At 37.5% G+C, this 26,072-nt stretch overlaps 1 protein-coding gene across 2 annotated transcripts in view; it reads right to left on the bottom strand.

Moving 5' to 3' along the window:
* Positions 1-26,072, bottom strand: part of SPPL2A (signal peptide peptidase like 2A) — a 54,508-nt gene continuing 28,436 nt past the window's right edge. Inside the window, exons 11-16 of one of the 2 annotated variants that reach the window (XM_070422957.1) lie at positions 23,020-23,076; positions 22,772-22,825; positions 22,237-22,339; positions 21,343-21,423; positions 18,897-19,057; positions 1-4,066 (exon numbers count right to left, since the gene is read on the bottom strand). In XM_070422957.1, coding sequence (XP_070279058.1) covers positions 3,992-4,066; positions 18,897-19,057; positions 21,343-21,423; positions 22,237-22,339; positions 22,772-22,825; positions 23,020-23,076 — 531 coding nt within the window. In that variant the 3' untranslated portion in view covers positions 1-3,991. The remainder of the gene's footprint in view (positions 4,067-18,896; positions 19,058-21,342; positions 21,424-22,236; positions 22,340-22,771; positions 22,826-23,019; positions 23,077-26,072) is intronic. The other variant, XM_070422967.1, reaches the window with a different exon arrangement.

Raw genomic sequence — 26,072 nt, 5'->3', positions numbered from 1 at the left:
TTTTATTTTAAAATAGAATTTATTGCATGTCATAGTGAATTCAATACATTAAAAAAAGTTTTCTTGTCAGTATTGGCACATAATGAAGAGTTTTAAAGTACTGCTAAATTAACACTTCAAAAAATTTTAAATCATGTTCCATAAAAAAATAAAGCCTAATAGTGTTATAAAGTATTAATTTACACTAACTTACATATCAAAGTGTTTAAAAAAAGAATTCCACACTAAAACTAATAATCTAAGAAGTAAAAATTCAATCATATATTTTTAAAAAGGTTCTCATTTAAACAAAATACAACAGAAGGTATAAAATAGGCAACAACTACAAAATTTACATTGACTTGTTCTGCTGGGAAGTCCTGCAATCTAACCAGATAAACTTTGGATATTTTTTAAAATCCATATTCCAAAAGAATGTTTACAACACTCTATGCCCAATTAAAGAAACATACGATGACATTAAGTATTCTACAGTTTTCTTTCAGTTTCCACTTAATTGCCATGATTACAGGACTATTCTAAAATTTTAGTTTTAAGAAATCATTTTCCTCCATGATCAGTTTCATAGACACAAAGGCTGTTCTGAAGTACAGAAACATTAAACAAGGAAGTTCACATATATGGCCTTCACTATAATATGGCCTGTATATTACTCTATCAATCTCATTTTGTTTACTCTGAGAACTCAGTAATCCAAATCATGAGTATTACACAATTTCTTTCAAATTCCAAAAAGTTGAGTAATTTGATTCAGATCTTTTGAATTTACAGAATATCTTTCTTTCAGGAAGCATAAAGTCATTTATATTCAGTACTTTGACTTTATTTACATTTCTTACCCCAACCTGTTTAGAATTAACTTCTGAGGGAAAAATATCACTGAAAATAAAAATTTTAAACTGTAGAATTTGTTATTTGATATCATCTTGAGTAAATTCAACTCTTTTCCTTGTTAATAGAAAAATATAAAGCCTTTCAAACTAGTACATTGCACCAGTCTGAAATGCAATTCCTATGTTTTTGAAATCTCATTGGTTGAGATCAGGCTAAAATTTTAGAGATCAAGCTTAAATAAATTAGTTTAAATACTTTTTTAGTCAAATGTAAAAATGTCTGCTTATACCTAAGGAAAAAATTGAAAGAGCAAAAGAAAACTAGAAAGCTCATTTGTATTTAATATAAATGTATCATTTTAACACAATCTCTATGGACATTGAACTAAAATCTATGAATGCCAACTGCAGATGGGTTAATACTTTCTTCTTTCTAAAAAGAAATAAATTGTGGATTTTACTAATAAGGTATTGCTAATCTAAAGAGAAAATACAAGCTGGAATATAATGTATTAGAAATAGCAAGGTTTTCCTCACAAACCGAATTATCTTTGCTGAAATAAACTGAAGTAAAAACTCATTACAATTTGAGATATTTAGTGATTAATGTTTGATAAGCTGCAAAAATGTTCACAGAGAATATCTAAGGAGTAACAATTTTTCAATAAGTAATAATATAGGATATAGTATTGTTTTTAAGACATATTTAGGAAAAAAACCAACTTATCTTCTCCTCAAAGTAACTGGTGATGGGAAGGCAAGAGAGGAAGAAATAATAGAGCCTTTTAAAGACAAATTCTCATCTCCCCTACCCTTTGTTTACTTTGATCCCTAAAATAAAATATTTTTGTACTTTATTGTGATTTCTCTAAATATTTTCAGCGGGGTTGGTAGAAGAATTATTTAAGTATAATGTGAAACTGACACTGAGGATGGAGAAACTTAAGGAATTTCCCTGTTTCTTTCTTATTTCTATTTAATCAGTAAGATTTTAATAGCAAACTAGAAGAAAATTTTACCTCCTTGATAGTTAATGGTTGGATACAGTAGAATGTGTATCAAAGAACTAAAATTTCGTATTTATAGATTTAAATTTTCTTTAACATTTTTCATAAAATGTGGTTGAGGCTTTTGAATATCAAAAAGCTGGGATGAGAATGCAGATAATTTTACTAAAAAAGATGTATTTTGGCAAACATTTTATTGATATTAAAAATGAAAATATAGTTGGACCTTTAAAATGGTTTCACCTGTTCTATCAGCATCTGCCAAATAAATTAGATTCTTTGGAAAAAATTCAAACTTGATATATTATGGAGACAGAATGAAGAATAACCCTTACTGGTCAGATACTTACTTGTCATTTACCGAAGGATCCCTAAGTGTATTAAATGGACAGAGGGCTGTCAAGGGAGCTTCTCTTATCTGCTATTTACTCAGCAAAAGTTAACAAACAGAAGCATCTAATTCCCTCAAATGCTAAATTTAGTTCAAATACCAAAGCTCTCATCCATTTTAAAAGGCATTAGATTTATATTTTAACCAGCTGAACTGGCCTTAGAATGAAAGAGCATAGAGTGGCTCACATATCTTGTATTTACTTCTAGAGAATGCAAAATTCCACTGCCTTTGGAATTACTTGTCATTTGGAAATTTCTTAGAGAATGAGAGAGAAAAAAAAGGAAAGATAATATGACCTCTGACTTCCAGGAGAATGTTCAAGGTCACAAGCAAAGCAAAGAATGAGAGGTTTTTTTTCAAGTTGTAAGGTACTAGAGTGGTTAATTGGTCTAACCCAACAATTTTCAACCAGTGTGCTACACACTGGTGTGCTGCAAGAATTTTTAAAACATGTAATATTGACTATTTAGTCAGGGGCACTGACCTCTTTTCCCTTAGATTGTCAAATAAATAAATGATAACAGCCGACACAATAGCTGTCCAGTGTGAATGAATCAAAATTATACCTATTTTTTTTGTCAGATTGGCAAATACATATTTTTTGGTGTGCTGCAGAATTTCAGTAATTAGTTTATGTGTGCCATGAGATGAAAAAGGTTGAAAATTGCTGGTTTAACCTACTCATTTTGCAGATGAGAAAACTGAGACATCAATGTCTTGCACTAAGACAATTTACTTACACTTCTGTGATGTAATTAAATTGACCCTAAAACCCAGTCTCCTCTCTTTTGTCTCTAATTCTTTGTTCTGAAGCACATCTGGTATATTAGGATACCATCCTCCACCAAAATATAAAAGGTTAGCTGTGGTTTCCTTTGGAGAAAGGAGTAGGAATTAAGATAGTGGGGGGGGGGGGGGGGGGGGGGGAGGGGGATTGTTAGGGATATTACACTCAAATGGTGAGCCATAGGTATTAATACGTAATTTTATACAAAATACTAAGCCTGAACATCAACAGAACCAAACTTCAGAGATCACAAATACCATAGTGAAACTGAGTGTTACTGTACAAATTTAAGCTATACCTTCAAGGAAATAGCAGACCACTGAAAACTGTGGATGCCAGTTTTTGTATCCTTTTAATGACTAGTTCTATATATTATGTTTCCCTATACTGGGAAAAATATTATAATACAAAACATAGCAATTTGAAGCAATTCAGGTTCTCAAGTTTAAAAAAGGAATGGTATTTTTTTTAAAACTTATGCTATAAAAATATTCTCAGATTATATTTATTTAACTTCTGCAGTTTCTGGAATTTCATTATGGAACTTCCTTCTTGCATGATCTTTACCAAATTTCTATGGAGCATAAAATTTTCATAATTCTTTTCAGTAAAATCTGTTCAGGAACTCACTTGGGCAGAAATACTTTTACCTATCATTAGAGTTGAAAAGAAATAGATTTCAGTAAGAAAAATACAGGGATGGATCAAGACTTTTTTTTAGAAAAATATACTGTATATAATACATTTTGAAAGTTATACAGACCATATCCTTTTATTTAATGTGAAGGCACAACTTTAACATAGTTAAAAGCAAATGTATTTTAATTACTTATGACATAATCGACAGTACCAGCTCTTAAAAATGTATATTTGCAAGCATATCATTGAAGATTCTTTCAGATTGTCAGTTCAAAAAGCAAAACTCTTTTGCAGAAAATCAATTGAAACATTATGGCAGGTCCACATAATATTACTGTTGGATAATCTGTTCACCAGCAGCCACAGGGTTTTCTTCATTTGGTGCATAGTCCGGGTGGTCCATCATCTAGGCATAAAGATGTGAGAAAATACAAATTTTCAACTTGCACTCAATATTGTCCAATTTGGCAAAAGGATTCCCAATTTTTTTTTAAAGAAAGTTTTTTCTCTTTATTTTTAATTGATTTCTTTTAGGAGAAGAAGGAGAGCTAGAGGTAGAGCTAGAGAGAGAGAAATATTGTTCGGTTGCCACTGAACCTGAAACCTGGTTATGTGTCCTGACTGGGTATTGAAACTGACACCTTCTGGTGTACAGGATGACACTCCAACCAACTGAGTCACCGACAGGGCGGATTCCCAATTTTTAAAAATGACTCGGAATGCTCTATGGAACTGAGTACTCCTCTTGGAGCAATGTACTGGTTCAACATCCACGCTCCTAAGATATGGTCAAAGTGACAATGAAGCCTCCTTCCACAAGCCTAATCATTGGACTCAGGGCCAATGTGATAAATGCTTTCTCTGGATCTTCTACTATTTCCATTTCCCTATGTGGATACTGCCCTACATGGCAGTAGGAGCTCCACCACAAAAGGGAGATATTCCTGATGCTTTTCCAGGACACAACTGCAGGTAATGCCCACTCCTAGAAGTGGCAAAACTACAAGTGGCCCCACAACTCACTGTGAGACTACCTGCTGGTTTGGGGACAATGTAACCTGGATGACACCTTGAATTGACCTTAAGATAATTTAAAAATGATAGGTGAGCCCTGGCCAGTGTGGCTCAGTTGGTTGGACATTGTCCCATGCACCAAAAGGTTGCCAGTATGATACTCGGTCTGGGCACATGCCCAGGTTGTGGGCTTGATCCCCGGTGGGGTTGTGCAGGAGACAATCGATTGATGATCAAAGTTCCACTCTCACAACAATGTTTATCTCTCTCTCTCCCCCTCTCTCTCTCTGTCTCTAAAAACAAATAAAAAACAAATACAGTATTTTTTAAAATGATATGTGAAATTTTAGAAACACTGTATGACAAAAATTTCTACTAAAAGCAAATAACTTGAAGGTACTTAAAGGTCAAATGATACCAGAAAACAAAATCAAGAATACATTTGCTATAGACTAATTTTAGAGGAATTATCAGTTAAACTTTTCTCAAATGATCACTTCAGCTCTGCCTATATTCCCATGAAAATCTTTCTATATTTGGGAATGAAGGAAGAAAGTGTTTAAATGTTTTTTGTGTTTTTACTCAGTTCTTCAGATAAAATTACTTTAAAATGGAAAAAAATAATGTCTTTGTGAATATTGTCAAAGATTTTTAGGTAAATGATTAAATTTCAGTATTGGGATATACTTTTTTGCCTTCTCTTTTATCAAGAAATAGAAAATACCAGCAAGATAGTGTTTCTATTTTTGTAAACTGATTCCAAAAGCTTTAGTGTTTTTTTGGAAGAGGAGGTAAAGAGAGGAATAATTCCCAAATGGTGTCTCAGGACTTGCCAGGCAAGAATAAGCCAGAACTAAGGCATTTAGCTGACAACTATCTCAAATGGAGACAGCTTATACAGCCCACACCTGCCGATAATCTCTGAGCCATCTCAAGTCCCCAAACTATCAGTTTTGAGGTCCTCTATTTGCCAAACATAACCCCCAGATGAAGGTAGTTACATGTTTGCAGCCCTTCGAGGGGGGAAAAAAAGCCAAATCAAAACAGGTAGCATATTTATTAAAAGCATTTCACTTCATGAAACATAAGGTGAAGTTGTTGAAGAGTTGATTTTAGTCATAATTTAAATGAAGGAGGGGAAGGAGAAGCATGTAAGATATATTTAGCCCCTCTTCCTTCTAAAAATGTAGAAGCTTTGGGTGTAAGACGTTGGAGCTGTAGGGGGAAACAGAACGGAAGCAGCCTCAGTAGAATGGATGGGCAGAAACCCCAAGACCTGCTGACTCTGGCAACTGTAACCTAATGAGATAATAGCTTACATATCCTAAGTTATAACATGCTTCTTTCCCCCTAATTGGCACTTTAATCCCTAAATATAGAAATATATTACTTTTAAAAAAACACTTTCAAAAATCAACTTATTCAGAAGTAAATATCTCTATTCTGTATTTACTTTTCTTTACTGACTTCTCAATAAGAAAATACTATGCTAAGCTAAATAAACCAATCAGAGAAAGATAAGTATCACATGACCTCACTCATATGTGGAATCTAATGAAAAAAATAAACTGATGGACAAAACAGATCCAGAGACATAGAAGCATGGAACAGACTGATGAATCTCAGAGGGAAGTCAGAGGGTGAGGGTAGGAGAGTGGGGAGAGATTAACTGGAAAACTTAAACGCATGGACACAGACAATAGTGTAGTGAAGGCCTGGGAGGGGTGGGTGCCAGGTGGAGAGGGTCAATGGGGAAAAGAAAGGGGATACCTGTAATACTTTCAACAATAAAGATAAATTTTTAAAAAATCTCTATATATGTATATATAAAACAAAAACAATATAGAAACATCATTTACTGATAGCTCTGCTTATTTATTTTAAAATATATTTTTATTGATTTCAGAGAGGAGGGAGAGAGAGGTAGAAATAAACATCAATGATGAGAGAGAATCATCGATCAGCTGCCTCCTGTATGCCCACCCTCACTGGGATCAAGCCCACAACTCAGGCATGTGCCAACTGGAATCCTGATTCATAAGTCGATGCTCAAACACTGAGCCACGCTGGCCGGGCTAGCTCTGCTTATTTATAGATGATCCAGGCTCCAGAAACAGTCTAATAAAACAATCATTAAAGTGGGGTAACTGGAGAGTTGTTGACACTAAAGCGAAGTTGTTCTAAGTAGCTCTACTCTCACTTGTCAGTCACAGCTTGTGGCTTCTAAAAATAATTAGAAGCACTAGTGATATTTAACAGAGACAATCCCATTGCTTGCTGATTATCAACAAACTGAAAACTTACTTCCCACCCACAGTAAAATTGCCCATTGGAGGTGGTTGCAGAAATCTAACTCCAGCCCTGGCCCGTGTGGACCCATGCACCGAAGGGTCTCAGGGTCGATTCATAGTCAAGGGCATGTACCTGGGTTACAGTTTTGAACCCTGGCAGTCATGGCTCATGTGGGAGGCAACCAATCGAAGTGTCTCTTTCATATTGATGTTTCTCTCCCCCTCCCTCCCTCTTTCCCACACTCTCTAAAAATCAATAGAAAACATATCCTCAGGTGAGGAGTAACACAAAAACGAAAAAAATCTAACTGCAATGATTTAAGAATAGAAATAAACAAAAATACCCTAAAATGATGGTTTCTCTCAATAGTTTTATGTGCCAAAGTAAGTATGCCACTGCTGATTTTTCTCCAGAGAAATGAACCTTTATTTACACTAATTAGATCTTAGACTGAGTATAACTAAATGTATGAAACCAAATACTGTACTCTTTTTTTTTTTTAAATATATTTTATTGGTTTTTTACAGAGAGGAAGGGAGAGAGATAGAGAGTTAGAAACATCGATGGGAGAGAGACATCGATCAGCTGCCCCCTGCACATCTCCCACTGGGGATGTGCCCGCAAACCAAGGTACATGCCCTTGATCGGAATCGAACCCGGGACCTTTCAGTCCGCAGGCCGACGCTCTATCCACTGAGCCAAACCGGTTTCGGCAAAATACTGTACTCTTGAAGCATTCTAGAAAAAAATTTCATAGAAGATAGTGATAAATAGCTTTGAGCTATAGAGAATACAATTAAGATTTCCAAATTAGTATTATTTTAGAGATATCCTATAGAAATGTTACTATTTTTTATTGATCTTAGAGAGAGAGGAAGGGACAAGGAGGGAGGGTGAGAGAAAGACAGAGAGAGAGAAGCATCGATGTGAGAAACATTCCCTCAATTGGCTGCCTCCTGCATATATCCTGACTTAGCATCAAGTCTACAACCTGGACATGTGCCCTGACCAGAAATTGAACTGGCGACCCTTTGGTGCACAGGATGATGCACCAAATCAATCGAGCCACGCCATCCAGGGCAGAAATGTTACTTCTTTTGATCAGAGAAACTCATGGAAAGGGCTGAGAGACTCCAAGTAAAATACTAAAGTATTTCTATGAAGTCTCTTGTTTCAACAAATGAGGTATACTTTGCCCTTTGAAAACAACATAAACTTTTGGCACTTGGGGAGGGTGCTGGAAGAGGGGATAGGGGACATCAATGTTGATGGATGAGACTTGACTTAGGCTGATGAACACACAATACACTGTACAGATGATGAGTTATAGAATTGTGTACCTAAAACCTGTGTAATTTTGTTAACCAGTGTCACCCCAATAAATTTAATAAAAATAAAAATAAACTTCTGACACTTGCAAAAAATGATATATATAAAGATTGTAGACATGTAAGTCTAGTTCAGCCGTGGGCAAACTACAGCCCGCGGGCTGGATCCGGCCCGTTTGAAATGAATAAAACTAAAAAAAAGACCGTACCCTTTTATGTGATGATGTTTACTTTGAATTTATATTAGTTCACACAAACACTCCATCCATGCTTTTGTTCCGGCCCTCCGGTCCAGTTTAAGAACCCATTGTGGCCCTCGAGTCAAAAAGTTTGCCCACCCCTGGTCTAGTTTAATGTTTTAAAAGTGTTTCACTATTATAATACCTCATAACAATTTTGGTAATTTTATGAGGTCTGCTCATAATCAGGAATCTTGTACACACACAGAAATGAGTAAAGGTCATTGGATTAAAGACTGAACATTATAGCTGTTTTGCATGAAGAATTTCAATAACACTAACTGAGAATGTACAGTGTATAAAATACTGTTGTCAGCCCCGGAGGCTCTTAACACCTAGGAGCTAATACCTTAATGAGGGAGGCATACATAAATATCTGCACTGCAAGGCCTGATGTTAGTAAGTATTTAAAGTACAATTAAAAAAATATGAGGAAAAGTGACTTAATTTCAATTGGAGAACCCTTAGATATATACTTGGAGAAAGGAGATTTTGAGTTGGGAGTTACATAAGGATATTCTGGAAACAGACTGGCAATGCTGTAATGACAATGAAAGTTAGGAGAGGAGGGAAAGGAGCATTATACGGTTAGCCGAAGAGATGAGCCAGTAAAGGCCTGAGGATGGTCTTCAGCGCTGGCCCTCAGGCCTGTCTTACACTAGGTCCACACCTAGTCTCCTCCCTGTTTCATCAGGCTTATTGAGGTTCCCTGCCTACTTGCCTAGGGTCTGCCTAATTTTATCTGATTTCAACAACCACCTGCCTCACCAAGTCTTGGGCTAACTCACCACCATGGATCACACATTCTCTTACCTGCCTGTAGACCCAACCTCATTTTACAGATGAAGAGACAGTTTTAAGAGATTGAGTAATTTGCCAAAACTGATGCCAAAGCCTATAATATCCTGTCTATATGTAACCTATACCCCTAGACCCTGGGACCACAAATGACAACATTCAAGCTAAATTAATTTTGACTTTAAAGGTTAGAAAAAACAATGAGATTTTCTTTTTTCAAAAACCTTAACCAGGGAATAATTTTGTGAAGTCATTAATTTTTGTAAGTTTCAAAAAAAAAAAAAAATGCTAGTTTTCTAGAAAAATAGATTTTCTCTCGGCAGCAATTTATAATATTCTGCAACCAGCTTGATTAAATTTCAGCAAATATCATTCTTCATATTTAAAAATCTACTGCACAGTAGGAAAACGACAGTATTTGACAGGTTTATTCCCTCTAAGATTGTGATGGCTATTAAATCCTTTTACAAATAAGTTAAAGGAACCAGATTTAACAAAGACCCAAAGTTTTAATACCCAAACCAGGAAAATGTAAATCTAGTAACTGAACTAAAAAAATTACAGCCAAACCAACAAATGAACCAAAACAACAATAAAAAACCCAATTATGCCCTAACCAGTTTGGCTCAGTGGATAGAGCATCGGCCTGCGGACTGAAGGGTCCCAGGTTCGATTCCGGACAAGGGCATGTACCTTGATTGTCTGCACATCCCCAGTAGGAGGTGTGCAGGAGGCAGCTGATCGACGTTTCTCTCTCATCGATGTTTCTAGTTCTCTATCCCTCTCCCTTCCTCTCTGTAAAAAATCAGTAAAATATATTTTTTAAAAAACCAAAACAAAACAAAAAACCCCCAATTTTTATAAGTAATAATAGCAAATACATTTGTCATGCTTATGTTGTACCAGGCACTACTCTAAGCATTTTGCATAAATTACAACAATCCTCTTAAATAGGATGATTATTATCCCATTTTACATTGGAGGAAACTGAGACACTAAGAAGCTTAAGTAACTTGCCTAAAGTCACATGGCTAATAATTAACAAAATCAGAGTTACAATGTAGTCAGTCTGGCAGCAGACTCCACACTTTTTATTATTACGTTATTTTATATTCTGAATATCTTTACTTAATAAAATCATGACACCACACTATAAAAGTGAAAAGTGTATAACCAAAGTTGTTTTATCTTTTCAGACACTTTTAAATGGATTTTCCTACAATTGATTGTCTGGTTTAGCTACTATGTCATATGGTCAAAGCCCTGGAGTCTGCCCTTCTGGGCAGTTTACTACGGCCTTGTGTTCAGCTGCAATGATCTTTCTTTCCCTTTTTATGTAGCTGCTGTGAAGCAGAATAATAATGTTTTTCAAGATCATAATCTTTAAGAGTGAAACTCAGAAGATCCAGGGCAGAGCATCTGTTCAAAGGGAATATAAATGCATCCATAGGTTGAATTCCTTCCTTACCTACCATCATCCCCTTTCCCTTCAATAAACATCATGGAGGAGAGGAACCAAGATGGCAGCATAGGTACATGCTTGTACTTGCTGCCTCGCACAACCACATCAAAACTACAGCTAAAAGACAAAATGGATATCATCCAGAACCACGGGAAGGCTGGTTGAGTGGAAATTCTACAACTAGAAGGAAAGAGAAAAGCGCATTGAAACTGGAAGGAGGTGTAGAGGTGCAGAGGTGCGAAGTGCGGAGGTACAGAGACACGCGAGGAAACGGGCTGGCAACTGGGTACGCTGTTGTTTTTTTTCAATCGGGAGAGAGATACAAGCTCCCAATTGCTCTGAACTCCAGTTCCGGGCGAGACTCTGGGGACCCAGACTCATACGGGGAGAAAATGGACTGTCTGGCAGCGGGCCGGAACTCGAGGGCAGCTTTCTCGCAGAGTTGTTTGCAGCAATCACTGTTCCTGCACGCGGCCGAGGGACACAGAGACCCCGGGACCACTCCGAGGCATAGCAGACTGACAGCCATTGTGGTTTGCTCCGCCCTGATGATTCCCTGAGACCCCGCCCCACCCAATTTACAACCCCAGCCAAGCTGTGCGCAGAGGCTTTTGCATATGAATGGCCTGTTCTTTTGCAATCTAAAACCTAACAAACTGCAGCTGGGTCAAAGAGTACCAAAGCTTCCAAAAGAAGGCCTAGACCAGTGATGGTGAACCTATGACACTCGTGTCAGAGGTGACACACGAACTCATTTTTTTGGTTGATTTTTCTTTGTTAAATGGCATTTAAATATATAAAATAAATATCAAAAATATGTCTTTGTTTTACTATGGTTGCAAATATCAAAAAATTTCTATATGTGACATGGCACCAGAGTTGAGTTAGGGTTTTTTCAAAATGCTGACACGCCGAGCTCAAAAGGTTTGCCATCACTGGCCTAGACAGCAGCCTGCACTACTTCACAGCTGGGCCTCATCTGGGCACTTCCAAACCCCAAACAAAGAGTAGGAATCTGCAGATCTCTCTGTAGCTCCTGCTGGGTGTCCTCAGTCAGTGGCTGACTTTGCACCTCCTTGGAGATGCAAGAGCCAGTGTACCCAGTGGTCAGAGTGAGACCATACCAGAGTACGACTCTTCACATCCATAAGCGACACACTCAAGGGGCAGACTCAGTGAGCACCAAAGCCCCACTGAAGGAAGACCTGCCCCATAAGGGTGTATCCAGCACAACAGTTCTCCCATTGTAGACACAACTGGTCCTCACAGCCAATTGGCCTGGCGGTCAATTCCTCCCGGTGATACCAACAGTAATCAAGACTTAACTGCAACAAGACTGTGCACACAACCCATAAAGGGGTGCACCAAGAATGTCAACCTCAGGTAATTATAGGACACCTAGCACACAAAGACACTCTATCAACACGGGGAAGCAGCCAAAATGCAGAGACAAAGAAACATGTCACAAATGAAAAAAATGGAGGAAAGCAAACTACTGGATATAGAGTTCAAAACCACGGTTATAAGGTTACTCAAGAATCTTCTAAAAACCTCCGAGAAATTAAGTGAGATCTTCAAAGATATGAAAAAGGACCAATTAGAAATTAAGCATACACTGACTGAAATGAAAAATATACAGAGATCCAACAGCAGACTGGAGAACCCTAAGAATCAAGTCAAAGATCTGAAATACGAAGAAGCAAAAAAACATGCAACTGGAAAAGCAAAAAGAAAAAGAATCCAAAAATATGAAGACAGTGTAATGAGCCTCTGGGACAACTTCAAGCATACCAACATCCGAATTATGGGGGTGCCAGAAGAAGAGAGAGCGAGCAAGATATTGAAAACCTATTTGAAGAAATAATGACAGAAAACTTCCCTACCTGGTGAAAGAAATAGACTTACAAGTCCAGGAAGTGTAAAGAACCCTAAACAAGAGGAATCCAAAGAGGACCACACCAAGACACATCATAATTAAAATGCCAAGGGCAAAAGACAAAGAGAGAATCTTAAAAGCAGCAAGAGAAAAACAGTCAGTTACCTATAAGGGAGTACCCATACGACTGTCAGCTGATTTCTCAACAGAAACTCCAGAAGGGAGTGGCAAGAAATATTTAAAGTGATCAATAGCAAGAGCCTACAACCAAGATTACTCTACCCAGCAAAGCTATCATTCAGAATTGAAGGTCAGATAAAGAGCTTCACAGATAAGAAAAAGCTAAAGGAGTTCATCACCACCAAACCAGTATTATATGAAATGCTGAAGGGTATTCTTTAAGAAGGGGAAGAAGAAGAAAAAGGTAAAGATTAAAAAGTATCAACAACAAAGTGACAACAAATACATATCTATCAACAAGTGAATCTAAAAATCAAGTGAATAAAAAATCTGATGAACAGAATAAACTGGTGAATATAAGAGAATCAGGGGCATAGAAAGGGAGTGGACTGACAATTCTTGGAGGGAAGGGGGTGTGGGGGGTGAGGAAAGAGACTGAACAAAAATCATACACCTATGGATGAGGACAGTGGGGGGGGGGGTAAGGGCATGGGGTGGGATGGGACCCGGGTGGAAGGGAGCTATGGAGGGAAAAAAGAGGAACAACTGTAATAATCTGAACAATAAAGATTTATTAATACAAAAAATAAACAGCATGGATAAAGGAGAGGTACTACAATAAACCTGAGAAAAAGTAAGCTGTAGAATATTTCCAAAGGGACACAATGTTATTACATCTATGTATATAACATCTCTAAACATTCAACTCTTTATACTATGTGTTGGCATAAAAAGATCTGAAAGCTCCACAGAATTCGTTCAAAGTAGTTGCCCCTTGAGGGTGGGTGTGGGGGTAAAAGAGGTAGAAAAGGGTCTTCTATGTTTACTTCAGACACCATTGTATTGCTTTTAAAAAATGCAAACATCACCCTGGCTGGTGTGGCTGCTGGTTGAGCGTCGTCCTGTGTACCAAAATGTCGCCGGTTTGATTCCTGGTCAGGGTACATGCCCAGTTTGCAGGTTCAGTCCTGGTCAGGGTGTGTGCATAGAGGAGGAAACCCACCAATGTTTGATGTTTGTCTTTCATACTGATGTTTCTCTCTCTCTCCCGACCCCTTCCTCTCTCTAAAATCAATAAAAACAAAAACATTTAAAAATAAATAAGTAAATAATGTGGAATTTAAAAATGCACACATGCATTACTTTGTAATTAAAACACAAAAAGAAAAATAATCAAAAGTAAAAGCAGGGCTAGAGTCTATATAAAAATATTAGTTCATTAACTGCCAATAATATTAACCTAGACTTTATTATAATAGAACAAAGATGACCAGGAGTACTCTAATGAATATCTTTTCACATCAATTTTACTCAAATTTTTATTGTTTTGACAATCTGCTGAAGAGAAATTACTGGGTCAAAGGAAATGGTAAAATAATGTATGGCACACGCATATGAGACAATACTACATAGCCATTAAAGTGATTTTTGCAAGGAATTTAAAATGAAATAACTAACATGCAGTGGGGAAATAAGATAGAGAACTATTTAGAAGATTCGTGCAAGGGGGTGGGGGAGTGGTGGGGTGGGGGGTGTCCCTCAGCCCGACCTGCACCCTCTCCAATCTGGGAGCCCTCAGGGGAGCCCTCTCCAATCCGGGAGTTTCTGTCTGTCTTTGCAATCATATGAGCGAATTGTCTGAGACCCCCAACCCAGTTTGGTTTGTTGCTCACAGAATAATAGAGGCATTTTTTTTCCTTTGGTTCATTGGTGGAGATTTCCTGGAAGTTTTAGGATATCTTCCCTTTAATTTTTCCTAGACACTCTGATTTTACTTATGTCTCTCACCTTTGCTTTCCCTCCATCCCCCACCCGCAACAGTAACTTGCTTCAGACTCAATTTGCTCTAGTGTCTAGGTCATAGTAGTTCTCAACCTTCTGGCCCTTTAAATACAGTTCCTCATGTTGTGACCCAACCATAAAATTATTTTCGTTGCTACTTCATAACTGTTATGTTCTACTGTTATGAATCGTAATGTAAATATCTGATATGCAGGATGGTCTTAGGCAACCCCTGTGAAAGGGTCGTTTGACCATCAAAGGGGTTGTGACCCACAGGTTGAGAACCACTGGTCTAGGAGATCTGTCTGCCACCAGAACTATGATTCCCAGCATTCTTGGTGCTCCCTGCGCTCTCGGCTTCCGCTTCCGGTCCTGGGACTGCCATCAGAACTACTATTCCCAGAATTCCTGGTGCCCCCTCCACCCCCGCGCTGGGAGCGACCGAGGGAGCTACGGCCCCCCAAGCCTCCGGCTCTCCTGCTCTGCTCTCCGCCCGGTGACCAAGGGAGCCACGTTTCCCCAAACTGCCAGCTCTCCCACTTCTGCTCTCTGCTGTCTGGCCCCTGTGTATGCAAATTAACCCACCATCTTTGTCTGGTTAATTTGCATATTCAGTCCTGATTGGCTGGTGAGAGTAGTGAAGGGAGGTCAGTTTACATGTTTCTCTTTTATTATATAGGATGGGATCACCCATTCACTTATCCATTCATCTAGTAAGGTATAAAAAAACTCACCTACATTTTAGGAGTGGCTATCTCTAGGTGGTGGGATTACTGGTGGACTTAATTTTCTTGTCTTTTCAAACTTTTCTGTAATAAGCACTATTTTTATAATACTACTTCAAAATCTGTACAGGGTGGGGCAAAAGTGGGTTTACAGTTGTTCATATAGAAAATAACACAATACAATAATTAATAATACAAGAATAAGCTGTTTCATATATTAATAACTATCACATATTTTTGCCCCATCTGTATTAAATGGAAGGGACAATTTTAGAAATAAGAATAAAATGCAAATAACAAGAAATACATTTACTTCTGTAAGATATCACATGTGCTCTCACTAACAATCCCAAATTTAAAGTCTAACCTAAGTTTTAATGCTAACCCCAAACAAAATTCCCCATGTTGTCCTATGTCATAATCAGTTAATCAGATACTAGTAGGTGCCCTAAGAGTTAGAAACCTTCTGCACATCAGGGGACATTTATTCAACTGCCTAGTATTTCTTCCTGGTGGTCCTATAGATATTTTGAAATGTTCAAAATTGAATTCATATTCAACATTTAACTTGTCCAACACTGAATTTGTCATCTTTTTCCTCAAATTTGCTGCCGTTCTTTATCTCAGTGAATGGTATCACCATCCACCCACTCAATTACCCAAGCCAGAAACCTTGGACTCCACTTCCTTCTCCTCCCCCTCCATTGAATCTATTACCACATCCCATTAATCATGCCTCTTAATTTCTGTGGACTTTGTTCACCTCTCTCTATCGCACTGCCTTCCCAACTCTGGCTACTATTGCTTCTCATTGCAATAGCTGGCACCAGGAATTGAACCCGAGCCCCTACGGTGCGCAGGCTGACACTCCCAACTGCTGAGCAACACTCTAAATTTCTTAAAACCCTTAAATGGTCCCCAATGTTCTTAGCATAGTATTCAAACTCTTTAACATGGCTTATAAGATCCTACAGGTTCTTACCCTTGTTTCCTTCCCCAGTTTTCATTTCCTCCAGCTCCCCTATGCTTACTCAACATTATAGTCATCCTAAACCACATCTGGTTCCTAGAATGTGCCATGCTCACTTCCCTCTAGCCTTTGAAGACATGGGTCCCTCAACGTGGAACACCTGGCTCATTTTAAGTCTCAACATAAAGTTAAAAATTAAAAATTTTTTAAAAATATATTTTTATTGATTTCAGAAAGAAGAGTGACAGAAATATCAATGATGAGAGAGAATCATTGATCAGCTGCCTCCTGCATGCCCCCTACTAAGGATCCAGCTCACATCCTGGGCATGTGCCCTGATTGGGAATCGAACCATGATCTCCTGGTTCATAGGTCAACACCCAACCACTGAGCAACACTGCCCGGGCAAATTTAACATTCTTTAAAGCCTTCCCAAATCACCTTTGACTCAGTCATGAACCTATAAGCACTGGGTGTCCCCTGCTAGCTTTCATGGCACCTACCATAACTAGTACATTTATCACACCGTATCATTAGTGATTCCATTTGTATCCCCCACAGCACTCTCACTTTTAAGAGTTAGACCTGTATCTAACTTGTTCATATTTTATCACCAGCTAAAATAGTACCTGGGTCACAGAACTGCTCAATAAACATTTGCTAAATGAAAAAATATAAAATTATTTTTTTAAAATATATTTTATTGATTTTTTATAGAGAGGAAGGGAGAGGGATAGAGAGTTAGAAACATCCATGAGAGAGAAACATCGATCAGCTGCCTCTTGCACACCCCCTACTGGGGATGTGCCAGCAACCAAGGTACATGCCCTTGACCAGAATTGAACCTGGGACCTTTCAGTCTGCAGGCCAACGCTCTATCCACTGAGCCAAACCGGTTAGGGCTATAAAATTATTTTTAAAAAATAATGGTGAAGAGCCTGGCTGGTGTGACTCAGTGGTTGAATGTTAACCTATGATCCATGAGGTCACAGTTTGATTCCCAGTCAAGGCACATGCCTGGGTTGCGGGCTCGATCCCCAGTAGGGGATGTGCAGGAGGCAACCAATCAATGATTCTTACTCATCATTCATATTTTTTTCTCTCTCTCCCTCTCCCTTCCTCTCTGAAATCAATAAAAAGGTATTTTAAAAAAATGATGATGAAGAGCACTTTTTGGGTTGTGGCTTTCAAAGGCTAGTATAGTAGTAGAATGTGTGTTGTAGGACATATTTTATTTTTTTAAATCTGTAAAAATAAAAATTCTATGTGTCCTTTTAATGGAAAAGTTGCAACCTATCTTACTAGTTTAGTCACAGACCTTGTGACTATAAACTAATTCTACGTGTATAAATACATGTTGAGACAATGGCATTGTGAAGTAAGGCAGGTGTTGTCATTTTTATCTAAATCTCAGAGAAATTACAAGATTTATCCAAAAAGAATTCCAGACCAGTGCTTTTCCAACTGGTCTAACTTAATGTGTTAATCACCTCTTGTTAAATAAAGATGATACTACAGACCAACTACAAGATGAATATGAACTTTGAACTGTTTATCTACTAATAGAATTGCGTCATCCACCCAAAGTACCTCTGTTTTGTTCATGTGACCACTGACACACATGCATGGGGGGTGGATGGAGGAGGGCAGTTTGTTGTAATAGGGCAAAGCAGTGCTAACTGCCTTGTGAAGGGATCAATGCCATGACCCTGACCTGAATGGCTAGGGTTTCCCAACCCTCTTTCATTTCAATGCAAACAGACTTTAGTCGAATACCAAGAACATTCAGAAAAAGAAGAAAGGAGTTTAACTTCAATGAAGGCACAACTCAAACACATTAGTCTAGTATTAAGATTTTTTTGTGTCCTGAAATTTTACAAAAAGGTCAATCTAAAATGAGTGCTCTATTTAATTTACTTAGGCCCATTTAGATGCTGAAGAGGGTATACTTTTTTTTTTTTTAATCCTCACCTGAGGATATGGTGGTTTGTTTTTTTTAAATGATTTTAGAGAGAGAGAGGAAGGGGAAGGGAAGGAAATAGAGAGAGAAACATTGGTGTGAGAGAAACACTGATCAGTTGCCTTCTGTACATGACCAACCTGGGATTGAACCTGCAACCTTTTGGTATATGGGATGATGCTCCAACCAACTCAGCCACACTGGCCAGAGCAAGGGTATACTTTTTATCTGAAAAACCTTAGGACTCCCACTATAAATAGCTAATGTCAGCCTCAAAATTCAGTAGTTAAACATAGTTTTATATTCCATGAAGTCTACTTTTGTGTGCATTCTGAAAACATGTCGAAATATGTTTTGGTTTTTCCTGATGCCCTCCCACTCCTTCCTGAGTCACCAGGATTTTGGCATCAGATTGCAGTGGTGATGAAAACTGATGATGCAGCAGGTGGACAGGAAGGGGCAGTAGTGGAAAAAACTTAAAGGACAGCCTGAGAGATCCAAGATAAATACTTGGCACATAAAAGCTTAGATATATATAGGCAGTTCCAGCCAAAGTTAGTCACTGAATTATTTCACAAGATAACTTGGCATCTAAAATATAAGCACATACCTGATAGCTGCTACCTTTCCAGAATTTTTTCATTTCTTTACGTCTCCAAGCAACAATTGAGGCAGTAATAAGTGTGCACGGTACTAAATAGAGGAGAGCAGGTTGCCCCTTTTTCATCAGCACCAGAACAACAAAGGTAATTATCATGCCAACAGCATAGGCTGCAAAAAGAAAAACAAATATCAGTCATTTCTGAATGCTTCCAAAGGTGGATTTTAAAAGATTAAAAAAATGTATTTTTATTTTATTTCAGAGAGAGGAAGGGAGAAGAGAGATAGAAACATCAGTGATGAGAGAGAATCATTGATTGGCTGCCTCTTGCACACCCCCTACTGAGGATCGAGCCCACAACCTGGGCATGTGCCTTTGACTCGAATCGAATCTGGGACCCTTCAGTCTGCAGGCTGACCCTCTTGTCCATTGAGCCACATCAGCGAGGGCTTTTCTTTTTCTTTTTAAAAATATTTTTATTGATTTCAGAGAGGAAGGAAGAGGGAGAGAGAGATAGAAACATCAATGATGAGAGAGAATCATGGATCGGCTGCCTCCTGCACACCCCCTACTGGGGATCGAGCCTGCAACCTGGGCATGTGCCCTGACCAGGAATCAAACCATGACCTCCTGGTTCATAGGTCGACACTCAACCACTGAGCCACACCAGTCGGGCCAAAGGTGGATTTTTTAAATCCCTAGTTGAAGTACTGGTTTTCAAGTATTTGAGGACGATTTTACCCTATGACTTCTTTTCATAATTTCATTATTTTCCTAGACAGTAATTAGGAGAGACATTCTATAGGGCTTTTGAAAAACTTGGAAACTGGTTAGTATAAACACTAAACATCAACCATAGGTAAATATAATAAGTCAAGAAAATCTCATGTATCTGTTACCATTAAGGATTTTGAGTTGTCTCACATTTTAGATAACTAAAATTTGGACCTGTAGGTACTAATGAATGCTTTGAAAAAAATCTTCCTCACATTGATTATGTATCTCCTGGTCTTGTGCAACAAGAGCGTATCAAGTATCATTTCATCTTTTCTTAATGACTCGGGGTCTCATTTTGAACATGGGATCTGAGAATATTGGAGCTGGAAGGGCCTTTACAGACAACTGAGTCTACCTCCTCATTTTACAGATGAGGCAATGGAGGACCAGGGAAGTGAAGTAAGCTGGCCAAAGTGACACAGCAGAAGTGACACAGTCCCTATTATTCACCTTTTCACCAAGTGTTCTTTTATTGTATCACAGTAACTGGTGCTAGACTCTTAATGTTAATGCCCTCAGAGCAGCGGTTCTCAACCTGTGGGTTGCGACCCCTTTGGCGGTCGAACGACCCTTTCACAGGGGTCGCCTAAGACCATCCTGCATATCAGATATTTACATTACGATTCAGTAGCAACATTACAGTTATGAAGTAGCAACGAAAATAATTTTATGGTTGGGTCACAACATGAGGAACTGTATTTAAAGGGCCAAAAGGTTGAGAACCACTGCCTTAGAGAGTACACACTTAATGGCCTCAGAATGCTCTTCTTTTTTCATTTTTTATCTCTTCATTCACTTGTTGTTTCTAGTTATCAGGGTATCTATTTCTAGCACCACCCTTTTCTACTGCTAACCTACACTTTTAATTTTCTAAATTTAATTCAATTGTGGAATGGAAAACCTTGCTAGAACAGTACCTACTAGTAAATGGCTCTGGTGTAGGCCATTTACCTAAAAGAACTCTGGTGTATGGACTTTGATATACCTATTTGATATGTTCAGAAGTAGTATTTTTGGCTCCCTTCCTGCTCCTGTCTGTTCTTAACAATAGAAACAGAGCCCTAACTGGTTTGGCTCAGTGGATAGAGCGTCAGCCTATGGACTGAAAGGTCCCAGGTTCGATTCCGGTCAAGGGCATGTACCTTGGTTGCGGGCACAACCCCAGTAGGGGGTGTGCAGGAGGCAGCTGATCGATGTTTCTCTCTCATTGATGTTTCTAACTCTCTATCCCTCTCCCTTCTTCTCTGTAAAAAAATCAATAAAATATATTTTTAAAAAAATATAATAGAAACAGAGAGATAAGTAACAACTACTTGCTGTCCTAGGTGAGATGTTATTGTGCCATAAGTTCATTTATATAAATACATAGTTATCCGTACAGTATTTTTTTTAAAATCTAGTATTATATAATTTGACTACTTGTGTGCCAGTTGCTCTAATAAGTATTTTACATATAAAATGTAATGTTTTTCTTTCACATATAATTTCCTTGTTAAGCCTCAAAAACCTTGTGAAGTAGGTAGTAAAGTATAATTATTCCTTTTTGACGGGAAAAAATATGTCTTATTAGTTAGTGATGACGAATTAGAATTTAGAGCTCCTTATTTTTAGACCTCTACCTTTTCCTACATATAACACAATTCAACATAATAATAAAAAAAACACACAAAAAAGTTACCAATTGTGGAGGAGACATAGTATATAGAAGAAGAAGAACCAGTCTGCTCATCAAATCTTCTACAGTATGCAATCAACAGGCCTTAAAAGAAAAAACACTCAACGTTATTTTCTTAAAACTACCACCACAACTCATAACACAACACTGTTATATTTTCTCTCTACTTGACTTTACTATGTAAATAAAATTTTTTGGGGGGTGTGTGTGTGTGTATTTTTTGTAAGAGCTAGTACTTTTTACTCATCCACAGGCACTTAGGACCCAGGGAAACGGTAAGAAACGTGAGGAAGGACAAAGTGTCAGCTAATTGAGAAATATTAATTACTTCTAAACTATATTTTTAGTGGGCTAGGGTGAAGTTTATTCTACAGGTAGCCCAATGAGAAAAATAATGCAGAGCTGCAATAACGGTCAGAAAAGACATGTTAAAAGCTCGTCAACTCCACCATATGCTATATGTTTTGTATTACAGTACCCTATAGGGCAGTGTTTACTATGTTTCTAAATCACTTTTATAAATCACTTTTCCTAAAACGTAACTTATTACTTCAAAACAGAAGTAACAGAAATTATAGTACATTTGGTATTATTGAATTAAATTTTTAAAAAGGGTTTTGAAGATATTATACTTCCTTAAGGAAGAAGGTCAAACTGATCCTAGTTGCTTCCTCTAACAGACTTTTTGAGCCATGGAAGATATACTTTGGTTGTTACCAATTGGGCTTTGTCCTCTACCACTCAAAATGCTTTTTTCTTTCTTTATCATTGATCCCAGCTCTAGCAATAGCCAAGAGATACTTAATACAGAGTAGGTAACTTTTAACAAGTACTATATATTTAACAAATTGAAATGATCAGTATTTTTTACTGAAATTGTTACAAACAATTGCTTACCTGGTACAATAATGTCTCCAAAACCCAATATGGAAACTGGCATGGGGCATACACTCATTACTGAGAAATATGCCAGCTTTGGTACTTTGATGACTACTGGTAACTATAATTATTTAAAAAAAAAAAAGAAAAGAAAAAGGGTCACCAATAAACCCTCTTGGGAATTTTTACCCATACCTTTTAGAAAAGGAAGAATTAATATTAGAATGATTGTTTTAACATTTTAAAACTGACATTTAGAAGAACTTGAAATTAGAAAACATAAACTAGACACATATATATTCTGAATGTGTAGGAAGCTTGAAAGAAAGAGATACGTAGTTCTGGAAAAAACGAAACACGTGTAGGGTTAACTATTACTTCTAGTATCCCCACATCTAACCTCTTTTCCATTTTTAGCAAAAATATGACTTAGGCCTTGAAACAGATCTTTTTTTTTTTTTTTGGCAATCTGGATTTTTTCCCCCAAAGAAGAGTCTTGTCTCAGAGGCTATAATTTAAAGTCCAATGAACATATCTGAAATACAATCCTTACTTTCTCATGGGGAGCTGAGGGTTGACCAGTGGCTTCCACCAAGTTTCCATCATTCTAGGATGAAACCCAAGTCAATAGGTATTTAATAATTTAGAATAACTAAGAAAAGGGCTATATTCTGTGAGAAATAAAGTTTTACAATACCTTAACATGCACGACATGACCAATTAATTACACAGGAAGGCAAATTATTAACTGGACACACATACATACAGTGGCAGCCAGTTCTGTTTAAATGCCATCGCTACCTTTTCATTATTTCCAAAAGGTCCAGCTGCAAGTTCAACCATGATACTCTCGCCGTTCTAAAATTGAGAAGATGAAAGAAATTGTCCAATCATTTAAAGAGAACAATCTGACAGTATTCAAGAATGATTTGGCCCTGTGGATTATGGCCTACCATAAATCGATTTTTTAAATGCACCATAAGCCCTGCTGCTGTGCTCAATGGTTAGTGCCGACATATGAACCGTAGGTCACAGTTCTATTCCCGGTCAGGACACATGTCCAGGTTGCAGGCTCGATCCCCAGTAGGGGGCATGCAATGATTCTCTCTCATCATTGATGTTTCTACCTTTCTCTCCCTCTCTCTCCCTTCCTCTCTGAAATCAATAAAAATACTTTAAAACTAAATAAATAAAATAAAATACTCCTTTTTTCCTAAAACAGTCTCTGTAGATAAGGTGGAGTAATCAGAAACAAAATCCACCTAGCAACACTGTTCCACTTCATCAGAACTCAACAATTTTCAGAAACTGACAGATAAACCATATATAGCTTATATGTATTGACAATCATATCTAGCATTTCTAATGGGCTATAAATTTTTCTGCTTTTAGTTATATCATGTCATATATTATGTGTCCTTAGTCATTATTAGTGATAACAATGAATGGGAACACAAGAAATATTTATTTTTTAATATTTAGATTTGTATTCAATATTGGTAACTTTATTTGAATAAATATACATTTGATCTCTGGCTACTCCCCACAATAACAAAACAATGAAGCCAAACTTGAGAGACCCAGCCCTAAAGAACTTGAGATGCTTCTCTACCCTAACTGCTGTCCAATATCAGCCCTGCCTGCTTTTATGTCCCAATCAAAACATTAACCTTAGCTGAGTTCTCTCCCTTGTGTCTGCCTCAGGCTTGTTATGTGGGCTCTGTGACGAGCTCATTAAAAAGTTATTTCCTGCCAGCCAAGTCCGCTGTGGAGAGGGGAAACATTCTGAGGTAGCGAGCTTCAGAATAGGTAGTGGGAAGGTAAATAAATGCTGAAGTTTAGAAAAATTGATTTACTAACTATAATATTTTACATGTGGGTGGGTGCAAAGGAGAAGTCACCAGAATGTTTTTAGGAGTACTTTGCTGATACCTGAGCTAAGTAGGAAGAAGGATAAAGTCCCGAGCTATAGAAATCTTTTCCTCATGTTAAACTTTGGGTTACTGAAGAGTTAAGTTACAAAGTTTAGAAAAATAAACTAATATTTAATACAGTTCCTTACAGCAAACTCCCATCATGTGATTCAATTTTCAGTTAAAAGAGTTTGGCTTGTTTTCTAACTGTTATTTAAAACATTTAACTGAAGAACATCATTGATATCCTCTCAAACAGTCCAAGGTATTTGAGTAACTACTATCTGCAAAATACTATAACAAAAACCATGGTGTATGAAAGAAAAATGATGCCCAGGTTTGGCTCGGTGGATAGAGCATCAGCCCGCAGACTAAGGGTCCCAGGTTCGATTTTGGTCACAGGCACGTACTTCGGTTGCAGGCTCGATCCCCAGCCCTCATCAGGTTGCATGTGGGGAAGCAACCAATCGACGTGTCTCTCTCACATCGATGTTTCTCTCCCCGACTCCTCCCTTCCACTCTCTTTAAAAATCAATGGCAAAATATCCTCAGGAGAGGATTAACAACAAAAATGAAGAAAGGCTCTTATTGTCGGTACTAGTAGACACGGCCCTGCTAATTCATTAAAAGTTTACTAATACCAGGGTTGAGAACATGTTTAGATTGTCCAATATTCAATCCTTGAAATTTTCAGTGAGAACAACAAAAATAAGAAATTGCATAACTGATTTTCATTTTGAGTTTCCTACTAAAAGGTCTATAATTTCAATAAAAACAAACCAGACTGAGAAGACAGTGTTAAAGTAAATCTGTAACAGTGAACAGAGCAAAGAGCACTTCAATCTTTCCACCTGATCAGACTACTAGGAATTCCTAGTTGGTGGAAACTAAGATAGAAAAAAAGGAGATGAAGAATTCCCTAAGCACAGAAGGAAGAAAGAGGGCTCAAAGACATTTTTATCATTACCCTATACGTTTAAAATTCAAAAACTTTTTACGTATAGAGATTGGAAATAGTTTGCTGGCAGACATGTTTGACACTTAAAAAGTGATACTAGTGTTAAAACAGAATGGAAAAATTATTTTAAAACAAGAATTTATATAGCTATAGCCACTGTAAAATTTATGTGTCATATGCTATGACGATCTGTTGACCTATGACAATGGCTTTATAGAGAGAATGGTTTACTTTCATTATGAGATCTCTGATGGAGTGCCTTACAGAAACATCTTATTGAACCAAATACACTGATACAAGCTAGGACAACTTTAGATAGAACTTAAAAAAAAAAAATGCTTTAATAAGTTAACAATTTTTGTTATAATCCGTAATACTAGTTCTGTGCTTTTGTGGGGTACTATTGCAAATAAAGTCAATTAGTCAAATAGCTCATCATCAAGGCACAGAAAGGTGCTAGTAAGATGGTTGGAGTAGTTGTGATTTGGGCCAATTTTAGCTCTCCAGTGGGGCATAGGCTTGGCTTATGCCATTATAGCAAGTACCTACTGGAAGTGCAGAGTTTTACAGTGATTTTACAGATGGTAGGGGCTAAAGAATGGATAAAGAACTAATGGGGGAAAAAGTAGTGATTATAATATCAAATATTAAATATGTGAAAGTGACAAAGGATAAAGAGATGATAGAAAGTTACAAAGCAAGACACGAAATAAAATAGGGGAAGTGGGAGAATTAGACAATAATTTAAAATATATTCATGAGATAGGAATAGGGACAAAGTGGAAAAATTGGGCAAATAATGAAAGACTATCACATTCAACCAACACCTCTCCCTTAGTCTGAGAACAGCACCTTCATTTTATTGAGGAGCTGCTGGCAGAGCTGCAAATAGATGACCTAGGAGATGCCAGTTGTTATGATTCTAACAAAATGGAAAAAGCCAGTCTGAGACCATGAACACATGGACAGAAGCAGAAAGGGAG

The sequence above is a fragment of the Myotis yumanensis genome, unplaced genomic scaffold (genome assembly GCF_028538775.1).
Source record: "Myotis yumanensis isolate MYYU_CA2020_CCGP unplaced genomic scaffold, mMyoYum1.0.hap1 SCAF_1, whole genome shotgun sequence".
NCBI lineage: Eukaryota > Metazoa > Chordata > Mammalia > Chiroptera > Vespertilionidae > Myotis > Myotis yumanensis.
This window is presented reverse-complemented; position numbering and strand designations above follow the sequence as displayed.